The sequence below is a fragment of the Sander vitreus genome, chromosome 21 (genome assembly GCF_031162955.1).
Source record: "Sander vitreus isolate 19-12246 chromosome 21, sanVit1, whole genome shotgun sequence".
Lineage (NCBI taxonomy): Eukaryota > Metazoa > Chordata > Actinopteri > Perciformes > Percidae > Sander > Sander vitreus.
In genome coordinates this window covers 12,874,908-12,898,477 of record NC_135875.1, presented here as the reverse complement: position 1 = coordinate 12,898,477, position 23,570 = coordinate 12,874,908, and the positions used below count along the sequence as shown (strand labels likewise).

At 40.1% G+C, this 23,570-nt stretch overlaps 1 protein-coding gene across 5 annotated transcripts in view; it reads right to left on the bottom strand.

The window, feature by feature from the left end:
• The window catches only part of plce1 (phospholipase C, epsilon 1), an 80,892-nt gene that overhangs the window by 43,272 nt on the left and 14,050 nt on the right, over positions 1–23,570 (bottom strand). For all 5 annotated transcript variants that reach the window (XM_078278561.1, XM_078278563.1, XM_078278564.1 and 2 more), the window contains 4 exons: positions 22,601–23,268; positions 21,930–22,364; positions 21,513–21,722; positions 596–777 (listed from right to left, as the gene is read on the bottom strand). In XM_078278561.1, the coding sequence (XP_078134687.1) occupies positions 596–777; positions 21,513–21,722; positions 21,930–22,364; positions 22,601–23,239 (1,466 nt within the window). In that variant the 5' untranslated portion in view covers positions 23,240–23,268. The remainder of the gene's footprint in view (positions 1–595; positions 778–21,512; positions 21,723–21,929; positions 22,365–22,600; positions 23,269–23,570) is intronic.

Below are 23,570 nucleotides of genomic sequence, written 5' to 3'. Positions count from 1 at the left end.
GGGCCAGAGGCAAGCTAAACAGATGACGACAGCGCTGCGACGTCAAAGTCATTAGTAAACATTGTAAGATGGCTACGGATGAACACCAGTTGTTTGAAACGGCTTTGGCCGCTACAATGAACGAGTTAGACTTGGCTTTTTATCTAAAAGAGGAACAGAAGACGGCGCTCGAATCGTTCCTGTTTTGCCGACCGGATACAGCAAGAGTTTAATCTACCAGTTAGCTCAGCTGGTAGCTAAGCGTATGGGGCTTAGCGAATACGTCACCCCGTGAATTGTTGTGATTGGTCGTAGTGTTATCCAATTGCGTGCAGTCAGATTTTCAAATGCATACTTGGTGCCGCCCCTCGAGTTGGGCCATTTTCATTACTCAGTGCCAGACCCTTAGTCTTTCGGATTTGGGTCTGGATTTCCAGGCTACATTACAGCTGCTATAAATTACAATATCTTTCTTTTCTTTCTTTTTTTTACCTTCAAGTTACTGTTAATTAGCTACCTTTACTTAATAAAAAAAAAAATGTACAGCATCTCCAGGACTCCAGATTTTTATTGGTTATAAGAAAAACTATATCAGACAAAAAAATTGGATACAAACCTAGGTGGATGAAAAGGAGGACAACGGCAGAGGATCAGGTCTGGTGTGGCTGGGCTGGCGCTGTCGGTGTGTGATAGCCAGCGAGACTCCCTGAGACACACACATCCAGGGTAAGACAGCAGGAGCTTTTTGGCGGGATAAATCAGGTTGCGTTCCTCTCTGTCTTGCACATAGTTGTTAACCTGTTGAGGAAGTCATTGACAAATGTGTCACTGACTTAAGAAAGTTACATTTATATAAATAAAGCTTCCATTTTCATTAAAGCATCCAGTGAAGGTACAGTGAAGCACAGTTAATTCAGTATAGTGGTAAGGCCGATCCTGCTTTATCAACCTTGAAGTATGCAATACCCGGAATAACTCAGATTAAAGAGTGATACAAAAGCTTTCTGGCAAAAATCACCTCATCCGGTGCTGTTTTTTACCTTTCAGAACGTTACACAACGTTTGAATCAGAGGTCATTGCCATCAGCTCCTCTCTCCTCTCTCTGGCCATTATCGGAAGCAATTTCCTCTCCGCAGAAAAGAAATCAAAGCGTGAAAAGGAAGAATTAATAAAGAGAAATACCACTGAGGCACATAACCGATAGAAAGAAAGGTGGGAAAGGGACAGAAAGCATCAGACAGACAGATACGTCGGTATATAGAGCGAGGAGAATAATGGGGAGATGGAGAAAAGGAAGGTGGGAGGCAAGAGAGAAAGAAGAGACGTCACTGAAGATTTTTAACCGAGCGAACATTTTGACCTTAAAGAAAAGCCTCCTCCTCCTTCAGTTCACACTCTTCTCGGAACAAAATCCATCCGGCAAAAGAGGAAACACTTATCCAAACCAATTGACTTGTACTTTGTCCTTATGTGACCCGGCAGATGAGCTCTTTGGGCACAAATTTCAGAGAAAAGCCATTACGGCACCATTTTGTGGCACTGTAAGTGGGCGCTAATGCCTTCAGCGGGGATGGATATTACAAAATTGGGACAAAATCGATACTGGTGACAGAGTGGGGGGATGAATGCAATACAGGTTTAATGCAAAATACGGCGCGGGTGTAATCGTCCATACGCCCTGCTTCATAATAATGCCAGGAAGGAGGTAGGCGAAGGACATCACCCCCCGAGGTTTATGGTGTTAATTCTCAGAGTTTAGTACATGTGAATCTGTGTTCAGTTGGCTCACTACTTGTCTCAGTGGGATTTATTTCCTGCATTGGGTGTAGGCCTAACTGTTGTCAGATCTGGGCCATCCCGGGGGAAAGGAGACATACCAGCCTGCACGTTTAAAGAGTGAGAGAGCCAGCGTGAAGGAGAAGGAGAGAGGGGGTAAGACACAAAGAAATACACAAACTCGCGCACGCACATAGCACGCATGTACATTAACAGTGTATTTTGCCACATTTAATACATAGCAAAACAGCAGCATGCCTGTGTTATTTACTCTGCATTTGGATGGGCAGGTTTTCAGTTAATTAGCTGGATTTTCTGTTTTCCCGTCACTAATAATCAAATAAAACCCAAAGAATTAATTTGTAGGGAAGTTTCAATGCCATTTCACATTGCTTGAATATTTCAGTACTATGTATCGAAGCAACAGAAATATCATTGGATTGGTAAGTAGCTGCAAACGGCCCTAAACAACAACTAATATGGACTTTGTCTCTGCTTATGTGTCCTGCTTATGGATTTTGGCAGTTAAACACCTTATTAAGGCGACCAGAGATGACCACTGTCTAAATCAAGGATCAATAGAGCCAACAGATTTTTTTTATAGATAATTATACTGCAGTTGACATTTTGCGCTGGATCAAGACTCTTAATACAAGATTTTTTAAATATGACTTTGTGACAATGAATGAATGACAAGTGAGTGTTTCCCTTTGCCTTGTTATTACTGTTGTCAACAACTAGCATGACAGCTTTTGAGAAACAAGGAAACCTAACTTAGTAGCTCTTTCACGTAGAAACACACAACCCACTTAGTGTATTTGATGTAAACCTCTGTGCTACGTTAGTGAATTTACAGATAAAACTACTAAAAAAGTGATTGCTAAAAGGAACGAGTTTTGTTACATGTTTATACAAGTAAAAATCTATTTCTTTTGATGTGATACATTTTCTTTCTTAACATGAAAACATTTTTAAAAGATATACTCCCCAATAACTGTAAGTGCCAGTTCTACTCTAACACACAGCCCAAGAGTGCCCGACTTTAAATGACACTGCGGGGAATGTGGTGTTGTTTTTGACAGACACAAAGCAGCTATCTTCACACACACACAAACAGACAAACTCATCTTGAAACTACACACACACGGACATACAGCCCGACTTTCCTTAAAAATCACAAAAACACAGTAGTATGTGTATATGCACACACACAGAATCATGGTCAAAAATATCTGCACCTACCAAAGAGTGGAGATTTTTCTTCTGTAAGAAAGGGGGTTAGCCCCACTCTCACACGTTAACGTGTACATTTCTTTCTAAATGTAAAAAAATCTTCTGCTTCTCAGGTTTCACAGACGTCTGAATGAAAAGTGAATGAGTGAGTGAGTGAGTGAGTGAGTGAAGGGGTGAAGCAGTGGGGAAGTGAGGAAGCTTTAAACTGGTTTTAACATCCATTAAGGGAAAATACTTTAATAAATCAACCAAAGTGTCCATTTTCCCTAATGCTTTTTTAATCTCAGTATAAAAAATGATCACTCTAATGTAGGCAGGCAGGAAGAAAGACAAAAATTACTCTCTTTTTTTAATGTGGCCACAGTCACATCAGGCACGGAGGTAATAATTGCATTTCAGCTCAATTACATAACTACAGGTCATCCAATACCAATATATCCATCGTGTTTTGCCATTTAGCCAGTTAGTAAGTCAACTGCCAGTAATACAGCTCTGTATCTCATGTTACACTGTGTTTACAGAAAATGCTAATGGTTTAAGCTCAGTGAAGGTAACTTCTAATTGCTAGAGGCAGCTGCACTGAGTGAGCTCCAATTACAAGTTACAGTAACTTCAAAAGCACGTACAGTCAAAATCTGTTTTTGCTAATCGCTGTTACAGTGCTGCATTTAAATTTGCATTTGTAATGAAGAGCACATGTCCATATTGCAAATAGTCAGAATTTTATCTGTAAAATAAATAAATGTATTTGTTCATTTTGAATTAAAACAAAATGTTTTGGTTCTGCAGGCTAATGTTGTTTCATAACCGTTTGTGTAAACTATGAAAACTGCTCTAAACATATTTGTCTTACTTTCTCTATAATCCTACCTTTCAATTTAACAGACAGTTCCCTGTTCAGCCTTTTTGGCCAGTGTAAAATCTAGTGTGGTCAGATGATGTGTCCTATTTTGAGGCGTGCTGCCATCTCAAGAGCTCAGAGAGTTTGTCTTCCTCAAAGATGGGGATCAAACCTGTGATGCTTGAATCAAAGTACATTCATAAATTAAAAGAAGAATAATTATAATATTACAACATACAAGCTATGACTTTCTTATTCTTGACATTCAGTCCATGTAACCTACAGCTATGAATGAGTTTGCAATAAAGTCCCATTAGTGCTCCATTGGCTAATTTCTCTGCCTGGTAACAGCCATTCTGGGAAAGGATTAGCAAGGGCACTGTGGGGCACCACACAGATCTACTGAACTTTGTGCTGGAATGCACACACGTACATACACATGCTAAAATCCAGACATGCAAACACACTCTGACTCATGCCTGTGCCATTAAGTATTTCATACCAGACACATACAGTATATATCAGCATGCAGCACACTGGAGAGGCCGAAGCTCTCACTGAAATCCAACCACCCACACCTTGACCTCTTTACTTTGATGTCCCTGGCCCACCACACACACACACACAGACATACTCCCACACTGACACCCACTCTTAGTCACATACACACCACACTCCTCTTCAATTACTCTGAATACTGTCCAGTACTGCAAGGCAGAGATCCCCTGATACAATCTACCTCAGCAGCTGTGAAATTCTGCAATGATATGTGTGTGTGTGTGTGTGTGTGTGTGTGTGTGTGTGTGTGTGTGTGTGTGTGTGTGTGTGTGTGTGTGTGTGTGTGTGTGTGTGTGTGTGTGTGTGTGTGCGTGTGTGTGTGTGTGTGTGTGAGGTACATTCTCCATCCTACAATTGTCATGCATGTATACAAAAACACACACAACATACATACAAGGACACAAACCTTGATCTGGTAATGATATCACGCAATTAAACACACACGAGTACTCGCATGGGATTAGACATATCATTGCATTGGTGCCCTGCCACCCACCACATACTCTCCCACGAGGCTGACATTCAAGAAATAGAAATACATCGTTTCGACTGAATTCTACTTTTAGAAGCTTCATGGAGGGTCGAGGTTAGCCGAGGTCAGCGGGGGGTTAGTGTAAAAAGAACTCTGTTATTCTGGTCTGTGGACTCAGAGCTGAGGTCAGTGGGAGAGACGTCAGCCGTAACCCTTTCCTTTACTGAGCAATTAGCGGTTATTTTGGTCTTTAAAAAGTTTATATTTACAATACTAGGATTCATTTTAAAAGGAACAAGACTCAAGGGTTTTGGCTAGGGCTGCACAATATATCTTTTTTTATCGTCACCGCGATATCAACTGGCGCAATAACCATATCGTGAAAGGCTGCGACATATCGCGATAGACACTTAAAGATTTAGTTTGTGTTAGCTTTCCCGGCTTCCAGTGTTAGCTACATGATTGCTGGATAAAAGCCAGACACTATATAATATTAAGTTGCTGTGAGCTGTAGCCTACATTTACTTCTAAACAGAGGAAGAACATAACGTAAACTCGAAGATTATTCCTTCACAGCGCTGTGCAATGCGAGAAAATCTCAGAGCTGAACCGGGCAGACACAGCAGTTTTCATCAGATTCACCCTGGGTCGGGTTAATTAAGTCTACTGCTAACTTACAACACTAATAACATTACCGTCGCCAAAATACCCCGCAAATCAAATCCATATCTCTCTCTCTCTCTCTCTCTCTCTCTCTCCCCCCCACACACACACACACACACACACACACACAAACAAACAAACGGTTGATTAACACAGATAGGTGCTGATTAGCTCTCATAACGGGCCAGGTGGGTAGCGCACTGCCATGAGTCCATGAGGCTAATGTCTGAATACTCCACATTTTCATTGTGATACTTTGTGATTACATTCTGAATCTGCAACGTTCTCTGTCAGGTAAATATAGACGTAGATAGTAGACGTAGCCTACACTGTAAGTCAGTAGTAGGCTATACAGTGGAGTTGCATATTAAGTGGTTTGGGGTCCTTCTACAAGTAATTTTTGGGTACAATTTGGTTTTGAAGAATTCTACAAGCAGCAATACTACAGGCCAAGCAATCGCCCGTTCCAAACAGGCACATTTTCAACGGGCACTGTACTAGTTAAACTAAAATCACATTAACTTTGATGCAACTGTGCACATGAAGGGGGGGTTCTGAACAGCATAAAAAAGCTGCAGGATGTGGCATAATTTCCTAATTTTCTCGTCAAATGAAATGTACTCTTAACAGTAAAGAGTAGCATCCAAAGATTTAAAGTTGTTAAAGTTGTATTTTTTTTTATTTTTTTTTAGAGCAAGGCTACTTGGAGGTGAGGTATGCTCTTTCAGCAACATGAACTCAATAAAACTCAGCTGAATCTCTCCACTGCTTCATTCTTGAAGAACTGTAAATCACTGAACGATTAAGGTCTGAGAAAGCCCCATATTCCTAAAATCCTTCATACCATTTGGACTGTGTGTTTGCTTTAAGGCAGCGAAAATGGAGCCGACAAAGCGGTCTGAGGGAAATGAAGAAAAAGTGCACCCTGCCCACCCAACGTGACAAGGGCGTTTAAATGCACTGCACCTAGTCTATTTGAAAACTCGGTGAGGAGCCAGGTATGTTCAGCAGCCCTGGAATCTCAGAACCCAGACTCTCTAACCCCACCCATCCTCTCTGCACCGTCTTGTTCTGCTCTGACCGTTTCTGCCATTTCTGTCTCCACAAGGTAATGTTTTTTTTTCACGCAGTCCAAGCCTGGACTGTCTCACCGGCGCTGACTGAGTGCTGTGACTGAGTGTGTACAAGCTCATAGGCAAAACAAGTTGTTTGTACGTATGTGTACATTGATACAGAGTTTATATGTATGCATACTGTATGTGTTTTGTGTACTCGTACAGGCTGTGTATATACATATGTACAGTATGCTATTGTGTGTATTTATGCGCTTTTGAAGATACAAAGTTCTATCTGAGTGTATGTTAATTTATTGTAAGTGTGTGTAGGTGGTCCATGCACTTGAGACAGTGTTGCTTAGACTAGAGGAGCCTAATGTCTGAGTATCTGCTTTGAATAAGACAGAAGAGTGCATACTATGGGCTCAAATACACACAGACACACTTGAATAAATCTCCCTTATTAAAACACAGTAAGAAGATCATAATCCGACTGAAATTTAAGTTATTGAATGAGAAATGAAGCAGATGAGAAAATTAGCGAGGTTTGGCAGCAATGCATTCACACAAACAATCAAGCGCCTACAGCACAATAAGCAAACCTCTTATTCTTGCGTGATCTAATTTGTAATGCATTGTTTGTCTTGGTGGGAGTTTAAGCGTTGTCAACTACATTAAAAAAAAAAAAGATGGAAGTGGAGACACGATAGGTGTATGCAGTACACCAACACGCAAAGCGAGTACTGGACTGACGGCTAAATCCACTCAAATGGACTCGGAAGAAATGCTGAATGAAGGAAAAGAAGACAAACAAGAGAGAAATGATCTTCATACTTCAACTGAAGAGAAATGTACACAATGTAAAAACTGAACAATAAGATGCTGTTGGTTATTACACAAAAGGCAGCAGAGTTTGTTGTTTTACAGAGTAAGCCTTGAGAGAAAACCTCTCTTGCTTGAATCACATCTTAGATCAGGTCCTCTGTGGCTCAGTGGGTGGATTATGATGTTGACATTTCTAGGGGTTAGACTCATGCAATAAGGCACTGTAAATGTGGGTGGTGTAAGTGTGTGGGCGTTTGGCAACCCCCAAAAGTTTTTAGGAAAGGCTTTTCCCTGGGATTCCCAATAGCTGGAAGACTGAGCACTGACATTTGCTTTGGCCGTTACATGAAAAAAGTGAGCTAAATTAATTCAAATAGGAAAAAGCATTTAAGTAAATAAGTAAAGTAAGAAAATAAAAAGCAATGATTGATTATTAAAAAGGGGCGATCTTAAAGGGTATACATTCTTTTTTTAATAAACATTTAAAAAAAAAAAATCATTTGAATTATTGATTATAGCTCATAATTCCACTTATGACTTGCTGGCCCCGAGGTCTAGGCCCTTTTTCCCCTATGTTTTTCAAAATATAATATGAATTACTCTGCTAATATTAAGAGGAAGATAAAGGGAACAAGAGGGAAGGAGGGGGAGGAGGAATAGAATCAATGATAAAACGGAAGGGAAAAGAAATTATAAAAGCGATGGACAAGGTTTGAAAAAGGTTGTCAAAACAGGATGACAGGTTCAACAGAGAGCAGGAGAAGAATTAAGAAGAGAGCAAAAGATGGAGTGGTGGAGGAGGTGAAAAATAAAGGATGAGGGAGAGGAGGAGAAAGCATATGAAAAAGAGAACAGCGCAGCAGGAAAAACAAAAAGGATGTGAAGAGAGAAAACCACAGGGAGCGCAGCAGAGGAAATGGAGAGGGAGGCCAAGGGTGACTTGAATCATAATCCGCTGTTGAATTTCACAAGGAGCCGTTTCACCAAAGATCCAAGAGCTGGGCCCACCTCCCAAGTTCTGCCTCACACCTTTTACCAGCTTAGGACATATTTGTGTGTACTTTATTTGTGTGTGTGTGTGTGTGTGTGTGTGTGTGTGTGTGTGTGTGTGTGTGTGTGACACAGAAGTCGAGAGTAGTGGGAAAACTGCATGCAATCTAGAATCTCAAGTGCATATGTTAACAAACAGCAACATACTGCACACTGTTTTAACTGAGATAAGCAGCATAACAAAGATGAAAACGAGAAAACAAATATACAGATTATCAGCCGGTGGCTGCATTTGCTGATCATCGAGCCAGCGAGGGAAAGCAGCTGAGAAATTGCAACAGAAAAAAAACATATACAGGAAAGGACTAACTAATCTAATTTGTACAGAGTGAATAGAAAGTAAAAAGGGAATGACAAGTTGTGCTTAGGCACACTTATGGTGACCTAATGCCAGGTCATCATTTCAGCAGATAATGTTACTGTGTGCTTTGTTGAACACTTGAGAAGATTATATATTAATATTAGATAGAGCTTAGGTGTCATCATTGCTTTTTATTACTGTTGTATTATTACAAAAGAGTCACATTGGGTTATTCCTGATGAGCTTAAGTGAGGTTAAAGGGAGCGTCTGTCTTTATTCAGCGTTGGTCTTATGTTCATGGTTTTGGTAATCAGTTAGCATGTTGCTCACTAGCTGCACCACAGCAATTTAGGAAAGGAGAACAATAAACAGATTTAGATAAGTAACGCAATGTGAGTCTTTTATTGGTGTTATTAGAGTCAAACTTTAGGTACACTAAAAGAATTCGGTTACAATCATCCACTTAATGGCCGACCTACGTCTGGTTCATAATTCATCATAAACCAGATGTGAAGAGTGCAGCAGAAAGGCAACATTTAGAGCGTCCCATAAGAGCTATTTAAGAAGACTGTTGGTCTTCTTGCAGCTATTGCATATAGGATGTGCAGCCCAGACAACACAATGGAAAAATTAGGGAGAATAGGAGGTCATCTCAAGCAGTCTGGCTGAGGCACTAATGACTTTATTTGTGGTTATAAGAACGAAAAAGTGTTGAGGTACTGGTAGAATCCTTGTCTCTGAAATCTCAGAAATGTAGCTGGTGAGTAATATGATATTATAACGGATAGGATATAACACAAAATATCATTTCAGCTCTAAGAGGGAAAGGCAAGTTTCAGAAGGAGAAAGGTATGACAGAGGAGTTGGAGAGAGAGACTGGGAGAGAGAAAAAAGGGGTCATCTTGAGGGCCAAAACAACCTGGAACCCATTACCCAGAGCACCCAGTGGGACCCTTCCACACCACCACTCCCCCACTTACAGTTCTCATGATGTCATACTACAGCGAGCCGCTACACACTCCAACATAACGACACCCAGTCCTGGTCAGACAGCCGGAGATAAGCCTGATGAATGTTTTTCAGTTCTTAACGTTCTAGACAAAAAAATAGTCCTGGTTCTACATGCAGACAAATGCAGTCGATAGGATTTAAAAGTAGTTGTTGCGTGAATGTTTTTGCATGTTTTGAATGTCCTGGGGATTTATAATTCAAAAGATGGCATTAGTTACTATTGTACTAACTTATATTGTATTATGTTATATTACATGTTAATGCTACTAATCTTAAAGTTTGCCAATCTTTACTGACTGCTGTGTTAAACATCTCACCTGCTCCGTGGCTTTACCTCGATCGACCTTCTCCAAGTAATGCTGCAGTTTCAAAATCACGCACATTTAATATCCTCCGTTTAATTATGACATAACAAAACCCCAGATCTTGGTCTAAAAGGCCTTTGTGCACAACTTAGTTTGCGGTTTTATATGTCCATACACATTTTCTAAAGTTATCCTTTAGCAGATAAGTTCATACGTATTATGACAGCACTACACTATCGAGTGCTTTCCCTGTGTCAAACTTTGAACAACACATTCGGCTTAACGAACTCAAATCCTGTTGCTGTAACACTGATCAGACTAAAAATGTAAACCTTAAAATGTAGTTCCTTACAGCCACAAAACACAATGAATGAAAATACTCTCCTCAGTCAAAGTACAGCAACAACTTGTAGTAAACAGTTTACTTACTGTAGCACAGAAAAATGCTGATATATTGAAGAGAAAGGAAGAAAAACCGCCAAGCTCCAATCCGTCTTAGTCTGTGTACGATTATTAAAGTGAAAGAGGAGGCTTGAGCGAAAGAGAGCACAAAAGAGAGAGAGTGAGAGACGGAGGAAGAGAGGGAGTGAGAGAGATCTCTAAATGAGTTGAGAAAGCCTAAGGAGGAGAGATAAAGAAAAAGAGACAGAGAGGGGAAGATGGAAAGATGGAAAGGAAAGAGACAGAGGAGAGAGAGAGAGAGAGAGAGAGAGAGAGAGAGAGAGAGAGACAGACAGACAGACAGACAAGAGTAAGGGGAAAAGATAGACTCAGGGTACCCCCATATTAGGTTATGAGGCAACGGGCCCATCACAACCCAGCAGTAAAAAGGCTGATTTGATCAGTGAGTACACGATAAACACAAAGACAGAGGAGACACTGGTATACAATATTTCAATCAATCCTCCTCTACGAGCCTGTTCAATGTGTAAACATTGTCTGACAAAACTCTAATGTTTTTGCCTCTGTGTTTTGATCAGGAGCTATTAAACTGAACAGAAAATCTCCCATTGAAGCCCCTTATTCAAAGCCAACATCAGTCACCTAATCCAAATGTCCACCAAAGACAATCAATTATGAAAGTGTTAACTCAATAAAAAGTAAGAAAGAGCTCAAAGCAATGTTTATATCAAGAAATAGTGCTCTATTAATTTTAGTAATTAGACAAGGTAACTTGTGCTTCCTGGTTGAAATCAGGAAATGGTGCATACCCTTTCCCCCAGTTACCTAATTAAACTGTTACTGTTGCCTACTACAGTACTTTATACTAAGTATTTAGGAAGAAAATAATACTGCGTCAATACAAACTGTACTATGCAAAGTAAAAAGCAAGACTGACTAATAAAAGTACCACCTTGTACATTTTGAGTAAACTATTGTGTGTCCTTTTTATTATTACCACATTATCATTGAGCCCAAATTGCCTTTAAAATGACATAATGGCTAAACAAGCCATGTTCCAGCTTGGCTTTATTGGACAGATGACGCTGTGGGCCGTCAAACCAATAGAGACTGAGGTAGGGCCACTTGATCTTTGTTATTAGCTTTGCTCTGGTGAGCGTTTCTATGCCAACCTCCAATTAAAGACCAGTGTTTGCAGCTTTTCTGTTTAAGCCAGCTCGCTCAATGGTAGCGCCAAGCACTTGCCGTTTATTGCAACAAACTCTCTATTATCCATATTATACATGCTCTCTGTTGACACATCAGACACTGTTCAAACAATTTACGAAGTACTAAGAATCGCCTCACTAGTATAGAATGGGTAACAGTCAAAACCACTAGATATGATGTAATACATCTTCACAGGAAGAAACTGAATTTGTCTCTTTTTTTTGTTGAAATCAAAGGCCTAGGTACTTTCTTCTGTAACCTAGCACATTGATCCACACAAAATCACAACAGTCACAGGTCTTAATGAATACAGTATGTATTATTGAATCTGCCTAATCAAGTGGAAGAATTAATTAGTTTCATGCCCAGTTGACATCAAAGTGGTCTTTAAAACAAAGCAAACAGCTGGCCTTCCCTGTTTGCTTTGCATTTCTTTGATCACTAGCTAATGAGACCGGCCTCCTGAGCCAGTAATAAGAGGTCAGACTCATGTATTATACTACACTTACTACATTAATTGCCTTAAAAAATGGCACAAAATTCCCCGATCAATATGAATTAGGACAATAATACAGTGTGATGTGATGTTGTCTTGTTGTGTGACTGTGCACACTATTCAACCACTGAACATAGACACCAGCCTGCTATCTCTAGCTTTATCTTAACACCTTGGAGTGGCTTATGACAAAGCAGAGCTTATACTAGAGCACAGTATTTGCAAGGATAATTCATAAAAACAGCATATGCCCTGTTTTATATCAAAAAGTGTGCTGCCCTCTGGTGGATATGCATACAAGCATTGACCACTGAATCTGTCAGGTAAAATAAAGGCTTAAATGAAGCATCACCAACGTGTATCTCATTTCACTTCCCAAACAAAAGTTGATTAAGGTAAGCATATAAATAACTAAATTATTATTTAAATGATCAATTATAAAAGTGCCAAGTCTGAGGATTCACGGTTTTCTTTATCTTGTCAAAAATTATCAGCAGTTTAACGTTTAAATAATCGTAACTTGCAGCAATCAATTAAGGTCTTGATTATTGTTTAAATTAATTTACTAGTCCTTTAGTATTCAAGATATCCCAAACATTCTACATTTATAATGACATAAAATTCATAAAATCCTTAGATTTGAAAAGCCAGTGACTCTTTAGAATCAGTAATCAACTAACTGGTTAGTTGACTAATTGCTTTAGCAATTTGCTGCAATAAAACAAAGTATAATAAAATAAAAACAAACAAAATAAAACGAAATCATAAGGACGACTAGTCAGACATACAGTATGACAAGAGTGCTGTTGGAGCTGAAACTTCTCTCACACACACACACACACACACACACACACGCAGATCAATAAGCAACAAGTAGTACAGTTTGTATGCATGGAATTTCTGATTTTGCATTAAACCATGAATCATGATTCAGGCTTCTGCAGTCATAGGTGTTCACATACCAGAAATATTTAGCAATCCAAGTTCACCTGCAGCATAAAATATTCTCTTCTCCACCAGATGGAACCAAAGGCTGACTTTTAATATGTTACTGCTTGTACCCATTTAAAGCTCTCTCATTTTATCATAGCTCTATTTATTAACATTTTATAAATCATGAAAGGGAAGGTAGAAAAAGTAAATGGAAAGTATATTTAAAGTCATGCTTATCAATTTAGATAAAAGCTTAAGGAGTACATGCACAGTGTTGTTTTACTTCTTAGTTGATAGAGGTTCAGTGTCCTGAGGCTTTTGGGCTGAGCCCACTGTATTTAAGTTTGATTTAACATCATATTAAAAGATACTTTTGTAATACGATTGTCAGACACCCTACTTTGACATTGTATTGGGTGATGCATTTTCATGCTGCTCCACAAAAGCAGAAAATGCAATTAAAACGATTATTCCTGTATCGCATCCTGTAAGCTTAAGGTTGTAATTTGAGCTAAATCCATTCTGGATGACCACTCAAATTAAGTCAAAGTGTTAGGAAGGGGAGGTGACAGACTATTTCTATATCCATTGTGTTATTCTTTGAGTGCAACAATAATAGTATGACCCACATTTGTTTCATGCTCTCATTTAATCTGTTTTTGGGAATTGTTGGTCCATTTCCATCCAAATGCTCTTTTCTCAAATCAAACCTGCAAATCTTCCAATACTAAAATGTGATTGCATCACTGGAGGAGTGCAGAAACCGTGTGACACATGTAGCAGCCATGTCGTCATGGTGCTGTGAGCAGAGATGCCATGTCACATGAGGGTGATGAAACTGGGAGAGGTCAAAAGAACAGAAAGTTAGTCACCATGACAGGAAGTTCAAGTGTGTGTGCGCTTGTTTACATTTCTCATAACATGTGGTCAAAGTTCATGTTATTTATTTGGATGAAATTCCACATAATAATGCATTTTCAAGGTTATCACCCAAAAAGTGACTTATACAGGCTAACACTATAAAATTCTCCACTGTTTGTGTTTGTGTGTGGGTCCTAACCCATAGTTTAACAACCTCGGCTCTGGATCTCTATTGGGACACTTCCCAGTTTCTGGAGCAGCGCATTTTCCCACAATATCACAGAGATGCGAGAGGCCTGAGCCACACACACACACATTTTAACTCCATGAAGCGAAAACACACCCACATGCAGTTTTGACACCCTTCTGTCACCCCACAAAACAAACAGATGGAATGTATTCCACATGCACTCCTGTGCAGCGGACTCAAGCAAACTTACAAACAGCGATGGAGCTGAGAATGAAGTCTCGCTATGTTTAAAAAGCAGAAAGGTCACATTGTTCAAGATACTGTCACTGTGAAAAACACATCTCCTTACAAAGGTATGCTAGATATTAACTGTCCTACCCATTTTCTGTATAAGCAGTCATCTGATTAAACAGTGTGTCTCAATGCACGCACGCATGCACACGCACACACACTCACACACACAAAAATCTCAGGCTAAGCCGCAACACCCAGCTGGGTGAGAGAGTGGCCTGCTCGGCACATTCCTTTGTAGTGGCACAACACACAGAGAGAGACCGTAAGAGTGATACTTACAAGGTTAAATAAGTGTGACATACATGGAGGGTGTGTGTGTGTGTGTGTGTGTGTGTGTGTGTGTGTGTGTGTGTGTGTGTGTGTGTATACAGGGTTGGGGTTAATATGATTATAATTCAGAACTGAAACTGCTGATTGATTCTAAATCATTTCATTTCCCTTACTGATATATCCCTAAACTGATATTTTAAAAGTAGTTAATTATTTCGGTAACACTTTACTTGAAGGTATCTACATAAGAGTGACATGACACTATCATGAACACATGACACTGTCATGACACAGTCATGACACATGAACCCTAACTCTAATTCTAACCATAACTTTTCATGACAAAAACCGAATGACACTTACTAAAAGAAGCGGTATGTCATAAACGTTTATGACGTGTTTATAATGTTTATTACACGTTCATGACAGTGTCATGTCACTCTTATGTAGATACCTTCAAGTAAAGTGTAACCATTATTTCTTTAATAATATGTATTTCTTTGTTGTTTTGTATTGCAGGAGTTAGATATATTTGTTTTTTAGCTAATTGACTACCTGAATGTTGTGTGAATCATAGAGGGACACTCTCCTATAACAAACAATTAAGATTCCAACTTGTGTGTTAGTGTGGGGCTTGTAATGATTCAATCTTCAAACCGATCTGGTGACAGCTGCTCAGACGGCCAATTATGTTCAATATGTTCAACATGTGTTGTGTAGTATGGTGAGTCACTAAATAAATCACCAACAAACATTTTCAGTAGTAAATAAGAGCTGTACTTTACTGTGGTACATTCTGTAATACAACAATGATGCAATTGAAAGTTGCTTAATAATGTTGACAGTAGGATAAATACAAAAAGATAATACATGCCTTGCTGATTACACACAAAAGACAATTGCAGGTGTCATGCACTAGACTGGCAAACTGCAATGTTGCTCAACTCCAGTTCACCTTGCAAAAATGTACGCGCCATGCTTAGCCAATTTTCACAGCCCAGCTTCATTTCGATGGTTTTTATTTTTTTCAAACTGTTTTCCTTGTGGTGTGTGTGCGCTTTAACAACTGAAAGAGATGAGAAACAAGTCATTAGTGTGTAATTAAGTGCAATGTGTGGGGTCTCTCATAATCCTACATAAAAAATAAAAAAAAACTGTGCTTACAGGGATTTCAGCAGTTTGAAGTGATTTGTTACTCCAATATCTCAAACTGTGATTGTAATTGTAATTTTAATCACTTCGACCTAGCCCTTACCAGCGGTTCAACACTGTCTGCACATCAATTACCATCTCACATTGTAGGGCAGTGACTCTCAGATCCATTCAATAGTTGTAACATAGAAAAGGAGTTTGTTGTGCATGTATACAGTATGTGTTTTAATGGCATGTAAATATAAATTTAAAGAAAACTGTTGACGCGGTGATGCTGTGATGACCCTAACAAAGAAATAAGCCAGTCTATTAACTGACGCAATAACCTGGAAAGCCAATCAATGTAATGTTACCTCATGACAACATAGCATGAAATGGATGTCTTAAAACCGGATATTCGTTGGACATTTTATCTTAAAACGTTACCTTTGAAACAAGCAGTAATTGGTAACCAAGCTGTGGGTGTGTTTGCAAAAGTTATTACATGTCTTTTAAGATAGTGACCCATTTTAATTGCATGATAGTAAACTAGCAAAGGGCTGGAGGGAAAATATAATTCAACAGCGCAAACAAGAATGAGTTTAACAACAACTCCCATATGTCACAGGCTGCATCTTATTGTTTAGGACAGCCAAGTTTGCTGAACAGAACTAAGCTAGCCCAGCTAGACACCATCAATGAGAAGTGTAGCCCTGCAAGTCATACTGACATAAGCCATATGGATGATTATCAATATTGATTCAGGAGATTTTAAAGTCATGTTTTCATTCTTCATTCATATAGGGAGCAATCGTCACAGACTGGGTTTGGGACTAAATTAAATTATGTCTTTGGCTACGGAGAAAGGCAGAAAATGTACTTACTTTGGTATTTCAGCAGCCGATATTCCCCTTTAATCAACTGCAACTACTGACTAAAGATTCACTCGGAGATTTTACTTTTAATGTATAAACAACATTTACCACACCAACTTCTTCAATAGACTATGAATGCTGAGGACTATCTTTGCTACTAATCTAATATTTGTTCAAACTGAAATGAAAAAAGAAAGAGGAATAGAGATATTGTGTGTGTGTATGTGTGGGCTGATATTATCACTAACAGCACGGCAACCACATGGGAGACTGCATAAGATAAGCAACAATGCTGCGTGCGTGTGTGTGTGTGTGTGCGTATGTGTTTGTGTGTGTGTGTGTGTGTGTCATCTCTCTCCCTCTATCAATCCACCCAGACAGGACATTATGTATACAGTCAGGACTGTAACTGTACTAGTTAATCAAACCTAACTGACACTATGTTTGGTGATTTGTGGTTTAAAACTGAGCTCCACCCACAAAAAAACCTTACAAGAGACATACAAGAAGTCATAGTCATGAAAAGTAATGGCATGACATCCGCTGGGCCAGATAATAAATTATGTGATTAATAACCAATCTGATGGTCCTATTTCAGTGGAATTTTTTGAAATACGTAGGTTAAAGGCAGCATGCAACAATATAGTAAAGTGAGTAGGTTGCTGAGTAGGTCTATCATTCAGTCCTGCATCATTACTCAAAGGAAGCTTGGTGAGTCACAGTAGCAGAGGACTATCCAGAGTGCAAAGGAGATAAAGCGAAAATGTGGTCATAATCTTGAAAACTGAAAGTTGGAAAATGAAATGGGGTCTAATAATACAGTGTCAAAGCGAGATGAGTTAAAAGTAGGGTTGGGCATCGTTTGGATTTTAACGATTCTGATTCCAATTCTGATTCTTCCTTTCGATTCCGGTTCTTATCGATTCTCGATTCCGATTCTTTGAGGGGTGGAGTTGAAACGGGTCACATGCTTATTTCACAAATAAGAGGAAAGTTTTATTTTGATTCAATGGTGTGTTGCAGTTTTACAGCTTTTTCACCGTAAAATAAAGCCACACTAGAGCACTGCTTACTGTGCTCCAAGGCTGCAACACAACAAGCGCCTGGCCGCTACGGAAACCAAAACTTGCGCATGTTAAATTTGGAACCCATGATCAGATTTGAAACCAAATCCTCCAAACGATTCCAATATTCTCGATTCTCGATGCCCAACCCTAGTTAAAAGTATTTCAGGTGACAGACTGGAGGTCCTTCAAAAAGGTGAACAACTGCGTTAAACAATATCTCCAAGACACAAGCCTTGAAATCTAAGGAGAAAAGTCAACTCCCAAGGGGCAATTCAGAAAGGGACATTTTTGATTCCCTTTCCCAGCACAGATTTACCCTGGATTCATGAGAAGACACAATGAGGAAAACAGGAAAGCACAGAGCGTCCCTAGAAAGCGGAATGTGTTCCTGTCCCTTAAGACTACTTGCATCCTCGGTAATGGGAAGACGATATACAAACGAGCATCCATCTCTTAGCCCAAACTGCTATGGTTAAAAAAAAAAAAAAAAAAAGTATGTAGTCAGCCATGTCTCTGTGTGTGTGTGTGTGTGTGTAGGGTGTGCATTGTCACTTACCACTTGGCCTGACACCACTTTGAGTTAAATGAAAACAATCGGCAGGGATCTAATTGGTAAACTCTACAAAAGCAAACAATAAAATGCTTCTGGTTTCAGAGACTGTTTGATCCCTACTCCAGGTGTCTGCCAGCGATTTACCGTTAAACCTGCACAGAGTGATGAAACACTTCCTTATTTTGTGTTAAACTTCCCTTACACTTAAAAAAAAGATTGTAGGTACACTGATCAGTGCACAAAGGAAATTAACAGACACATTCTAATTGGAACACTGAAAATGTATTTTGCATTTTTACTGCAAAACTCTTGTGAGAAAATGCAAAAGGCTCTCCACCTCCCTCCATTTATAACATTTTCCATCATGTCCATTTTCCATTATAAACTTGTTTATGTAAAAACCTATATAAAACACAAGTTCATGGCTTTGTCTTGGTCTAAACCTCCTTTTTGTTTCCACTCTCTCACTCTCCCTCCCTATTCTCTCTCAAATAGTCCATGCCTGATCCCCCCTTGTTTCTCACTTTTCTTCCATGGTAGATTTTCTTCTTTTTCCACTGTTAAAATCTAATTTTCTCCCTCTTTCTCTCCTTGTGCATTAACCTTGCCTCTCCCTCTCCCTCTCTCTCTCTCTCTCCTTCTATCTCTGCCACCCTGCTCCAATCCCTCCTTCACATAATCCTGTGTTCTTTGGCTCGCTTCATAAGTTGTAGCAATAAACACACAGGGCCACAGGCTACCTCCAGAAAACTCCTCAACATGATTACTGCAGAGTCAGGCTTACATACCACATATAGGGTACCATAAAGTGTGGAAGTGTGTGTGTGTGTGTGTGTGTGTGTGCGCGCACGTGCGTGTAAAAGACAGAGGGGAGTAGAGACAGACAGACAGTGTCTTTGCAATTATGCAATCAATTTACAATGTCTGTGCGCTGAATACTGCATACATATTAACAACCTTTCAGCATTAGATGTGACTAGATGGATGCAAAGAAACATACTGCACTTTTGTTTAAACAGACACACTTTTAACTCAAATGACATATACTCTCTATGATCTCCTACTGTTACTACTCTATGTGCTATATGCCATCTAATAAAACAGAAAAAACAGAAAATAGAAGGAATAAGTTTCCTTGCGACTGCACGTTTATGACGGCATGACTCCCATTTGTTTTTGTAATAGGATGCATTTTTACTTTCTCATAGTTTTTTATGATGCTGATGACAGCCCTGCTACAACTCTACTTATTCACTGTTGCTCAGTGTTCTCAGAGTTTCTCTGGTGACCCCTTACACGAGTAGCTCAGATGCTGTTTTGACAAGGGAAGTGCTGGCAACTCCCCCATTTTCAATAGGCTCATTATTAAAGCAGCTCTTCCTGGACTTAACACAGACCGTATTTCGACGACCACAAAGGACTCATAAAAACACTTTGGCAAAGTCAGAAACCACACTGCAGCATGCACATGAGTATGAGTGTGTTTTTATGGCGAGAGTAGTCTCCATCCATAGACAGTACTTGGCTCTGTTTTAGCTATGCATGAACCCATATAAAACCCAAATACATATCCATGCATTTATGCACGCACATACAGTATATTACAACTGTGCCCATGTCAGAATCCCATCATATAACGTAAAACATAATAAATGCACGGTCACAGTCAAGTGCCCAGGTAGACTCGCTCCTCCTGTTGTCTAATATCTATCTAATAATTAGCTTACAGATGTACACTATATATACTGCAATGGAATTTAAACTACCGCCATGCAGCAACAGTTACACATAGCAAAAAAGTTAAATAGAAATACAATATGCTACTTGGCATTACAATATAATAAACTTGGTCTTGTGTAATTCCGTCGTTGCGTATGCGTCTTCAAGGCAATGGGTTTTGGTCTCCATGCGTTTAAAGTTTTCACAGGAAGAGGAGGGAGAAGATAACAAAAAACAACAGGAGAATATCCTGTGTGATGCTGCCAATTCCCAATTTTCACAGATTTTTATAATGTTTGCACCTCTAAGACTGAAAAGCATGACTTATGACACACAAAAGGCCTTCTATTGAAAGGTAGCAATAACATGTACATTCTCTGAATTGTAGCTGCCAAGGTTGCTCAAGCTGAACAGCGCCTGTGAGAGGTTTTCATGTTTGTAGAAAACACTCCCTCTTGCTTGGGAACTCGATAATAACACAGCAACGTCCTGGGTCTCCTCTCTGTCTCACTCGGCCTGTTTTCCGCCATCTTCCATCTCTCTCTAACTTTCTCACTCTGTCAGGCTCATTTACCTTCTCTCCAATTTCCATGGCTATAACTTTAATGCAGATGCCAACTCTGCTCAGTCCATTTACACACACACACCTGCACGCACGCATGCACACGCACGCACGCACGCGCACACACACACACACACACACACACACACACACACACACACACACACACACACACAGAAGGCTCAGTCATTCAGTCTGTCAGTAATATGGGGAGCAGAACTAACAGAGAATAACTCATTTTTCCACAGCAGGGGCCTACCCTGAACAAAGAGCCAGTGTGTATGTGTTTTTTGGTTTTTGTGTGTGTGTGTGTGTGTGTGTGTGTGTTGATCTATTAACATTTTCCTTGAACAAATTATTCATCTTTCATGAATAACAGGCATAACATTTCGACCCAAACAGAGAAAAGCAAAAGCCAAGAACAATTCCTCCATTGAAGCAAGAGTCAATCAAGTCATAAATACTCTTGTGCCGTTATAGCTTTCTTTTTTTTTTTTTTCTTTTTTTTTTGGGGGGGGCGGACATATTAAACCCAATGCCTTATCATCTGTGGAAAATCCACATCGTTTTTAAAGCACTTGAAGCATAACCACATTATAGCTTGAGGTGAATCATCAGTGATTTAAGGCCATGAACACTATAAAGATTGTACCTCCCACTGTAACATATTTTCTAAACTCTTAAAAGGCAACCTTAATAACCCTTGGCTTAGGATGATTATGGAAAACATGTTTAATTGTCCTTAGTAACACTGCAGACATACTTGAAATAATTTTTGCACTGGTACAGTTCTCTCGTAATGGGAGCGTGGTAACAGTAGCCTGGGTGTACAAAATAAAAGTATCATGCAATCTGTGAGTCTGTGTATTCATTCTCTTACCTGCTGTAGCTTAACTCCAACAAAATGTAGCACCTCCCTGCAGACTCTGAATTCTTCTCCCATACCACGCACTGCGATTGGCCACATATCCCTCTTGCTGGGTGGCCATATCCTGCGATTAACAACCACGTCCCAGACCTCCTCTGAGATGCGTCCTGATGGCAGCGTCTTCACAATCGCTCTGGTTCCAGTACACACTGACTTGGTCATCTTATGGAAAGAAGAAAAGTATTACAGTGTGTCACATTGTTTTGTTTAGTAAACTATAAATGTCACTGTCAAGGGTCATAAAATAAAATAAACATTAAAAAAAATAACAAACATATTAAAGATATTAACTGAACACATTTGTTCAAGATACAAATTCTATATAACACTGTTAAAGCCTATAAAAAAAGGAATCTTGCATGTAAATACCTTCTGATTATTCTTGAAGAAGCGCCTCACCAGGACAGTAGAACGCTCTTTACGGTTTCTAATAAACTCTGTGTTATCCAAGAGACCCTCTCCATCCCCCTCATCACTGCTGCTGCTGCCGCCGCTACCGCCGCCGCAGCTCCTGGTCACTCCTGAGGATGACCTCTCATCCTTCCTTAGGGTTGTCCTCGTGGTTGTCCTCATGGTTTCTAGAGATGCTCGTCTTAGAAATAATTCCTCCAGGGAGCATTTGTTGACCCTGGGCCTTCTGTTGAGCCTCTCTAAACTCGAGTAGCCATCTTTGAGATGATGCCGATGAAGGTGTCCATTCCGGCAATGCTGGCGGTGGTTGGCAGGGGGGGAACCACAGGGAGATGACACCAAAGAGCTCGGTTCACTGGATGGACTGCACCGAGATGACAGGCAGGGTAATGTCTAGAAGCAGAAAACATGGCAAATTAAAATAGTCTTAATGATGTTTCTGTACAGCTAAATTTGCTGCGCCTCAAATGGGCTTTCTAATGGGGTATAGAGTGTACAAATAGTTTTGTCCATCTTGTGCTTAAAACAAGCATGTTAGAGCACAGAGAACATGTAACACATCCTTGGTGAAGCAGCTAAATGTATACAATTTGCAAATAACCAGGGCTTGCATCTTTCTCCTTTATTACCTTGTGGAAGGCCAGCATAGACACAGGCAGGCTGCTGTGACGGATGTGTCGATGGTTGTGCCGAGAGGGGCTGGGGCAGAGGCGAGGACTGTGAACAGGGCTAGAGCTGGGGCTTGGACTGGATCTGGGGCTGTGGCAACAATAGATTTTTGGACCCATGTAAAGGCTCGAAAGGGTGCAGGAGCAGCTGGTGCTGCCAGTTCTGTATCTGCCTGCATCCACACCCTCTCCAGGGGTGTCCAGCTGGCACGGAAATCCCTCTGAACTTTTCCCAGGTATCGGAGGAACGGTGTTAGTTATTCCTTCAATTCTCCTGCCAGCCAACAGCTCTGGATAAAGTCTCTCTTCGGTACTCGAGGGTTTTGAGCTGTAATCCAAACACTCGTATTCCTCGTCCAAAATTGTCCCTTTCCCACTGTCACACGACAACTTCCTATAGAAGAGGAGGGAAGGGCTGCTCCGCTGTTTCGATTGCCACAATTGTTCAGAGTATCGCCATACTTCTGGGCTGTCATTTGCGTGTCGGGCTGCTCTGCTGGGTCTGCTCCCAGTGGATGGAGGTGAAGCACGCGGAGCCAGGACTACAGCCCCGACCTGTGTCGGATTTTCTTTAGTAGCCATGGCGTCTCCCTGGAGCATCCTGCTTTATGCTTTGTTTTGCTGCAGCTCTAAAAATAAGTAACACTTTGCTGTTGATGACAGTTAAGTATGAGAAATCTAGCCTTACAGCATTTAGAAGAACTTCAGAATTTGGCTTAAGTCCTTTATCTATATATCTAACATTGTTTGCATTAGACCCAATCTGTGATGCAAGCATCAGTCAAATACATTTCTCTAAGATTCTCTTAACTTCTAACATTTGAGAAGCTATGTCAATCTCAATCACTGGCTCCATAGAGCAGCAAGAGGAAATGAAATTTACAGAGGAAATCTAATTTGCAGACTTCAAAACCGATATATTGTGTAAGGT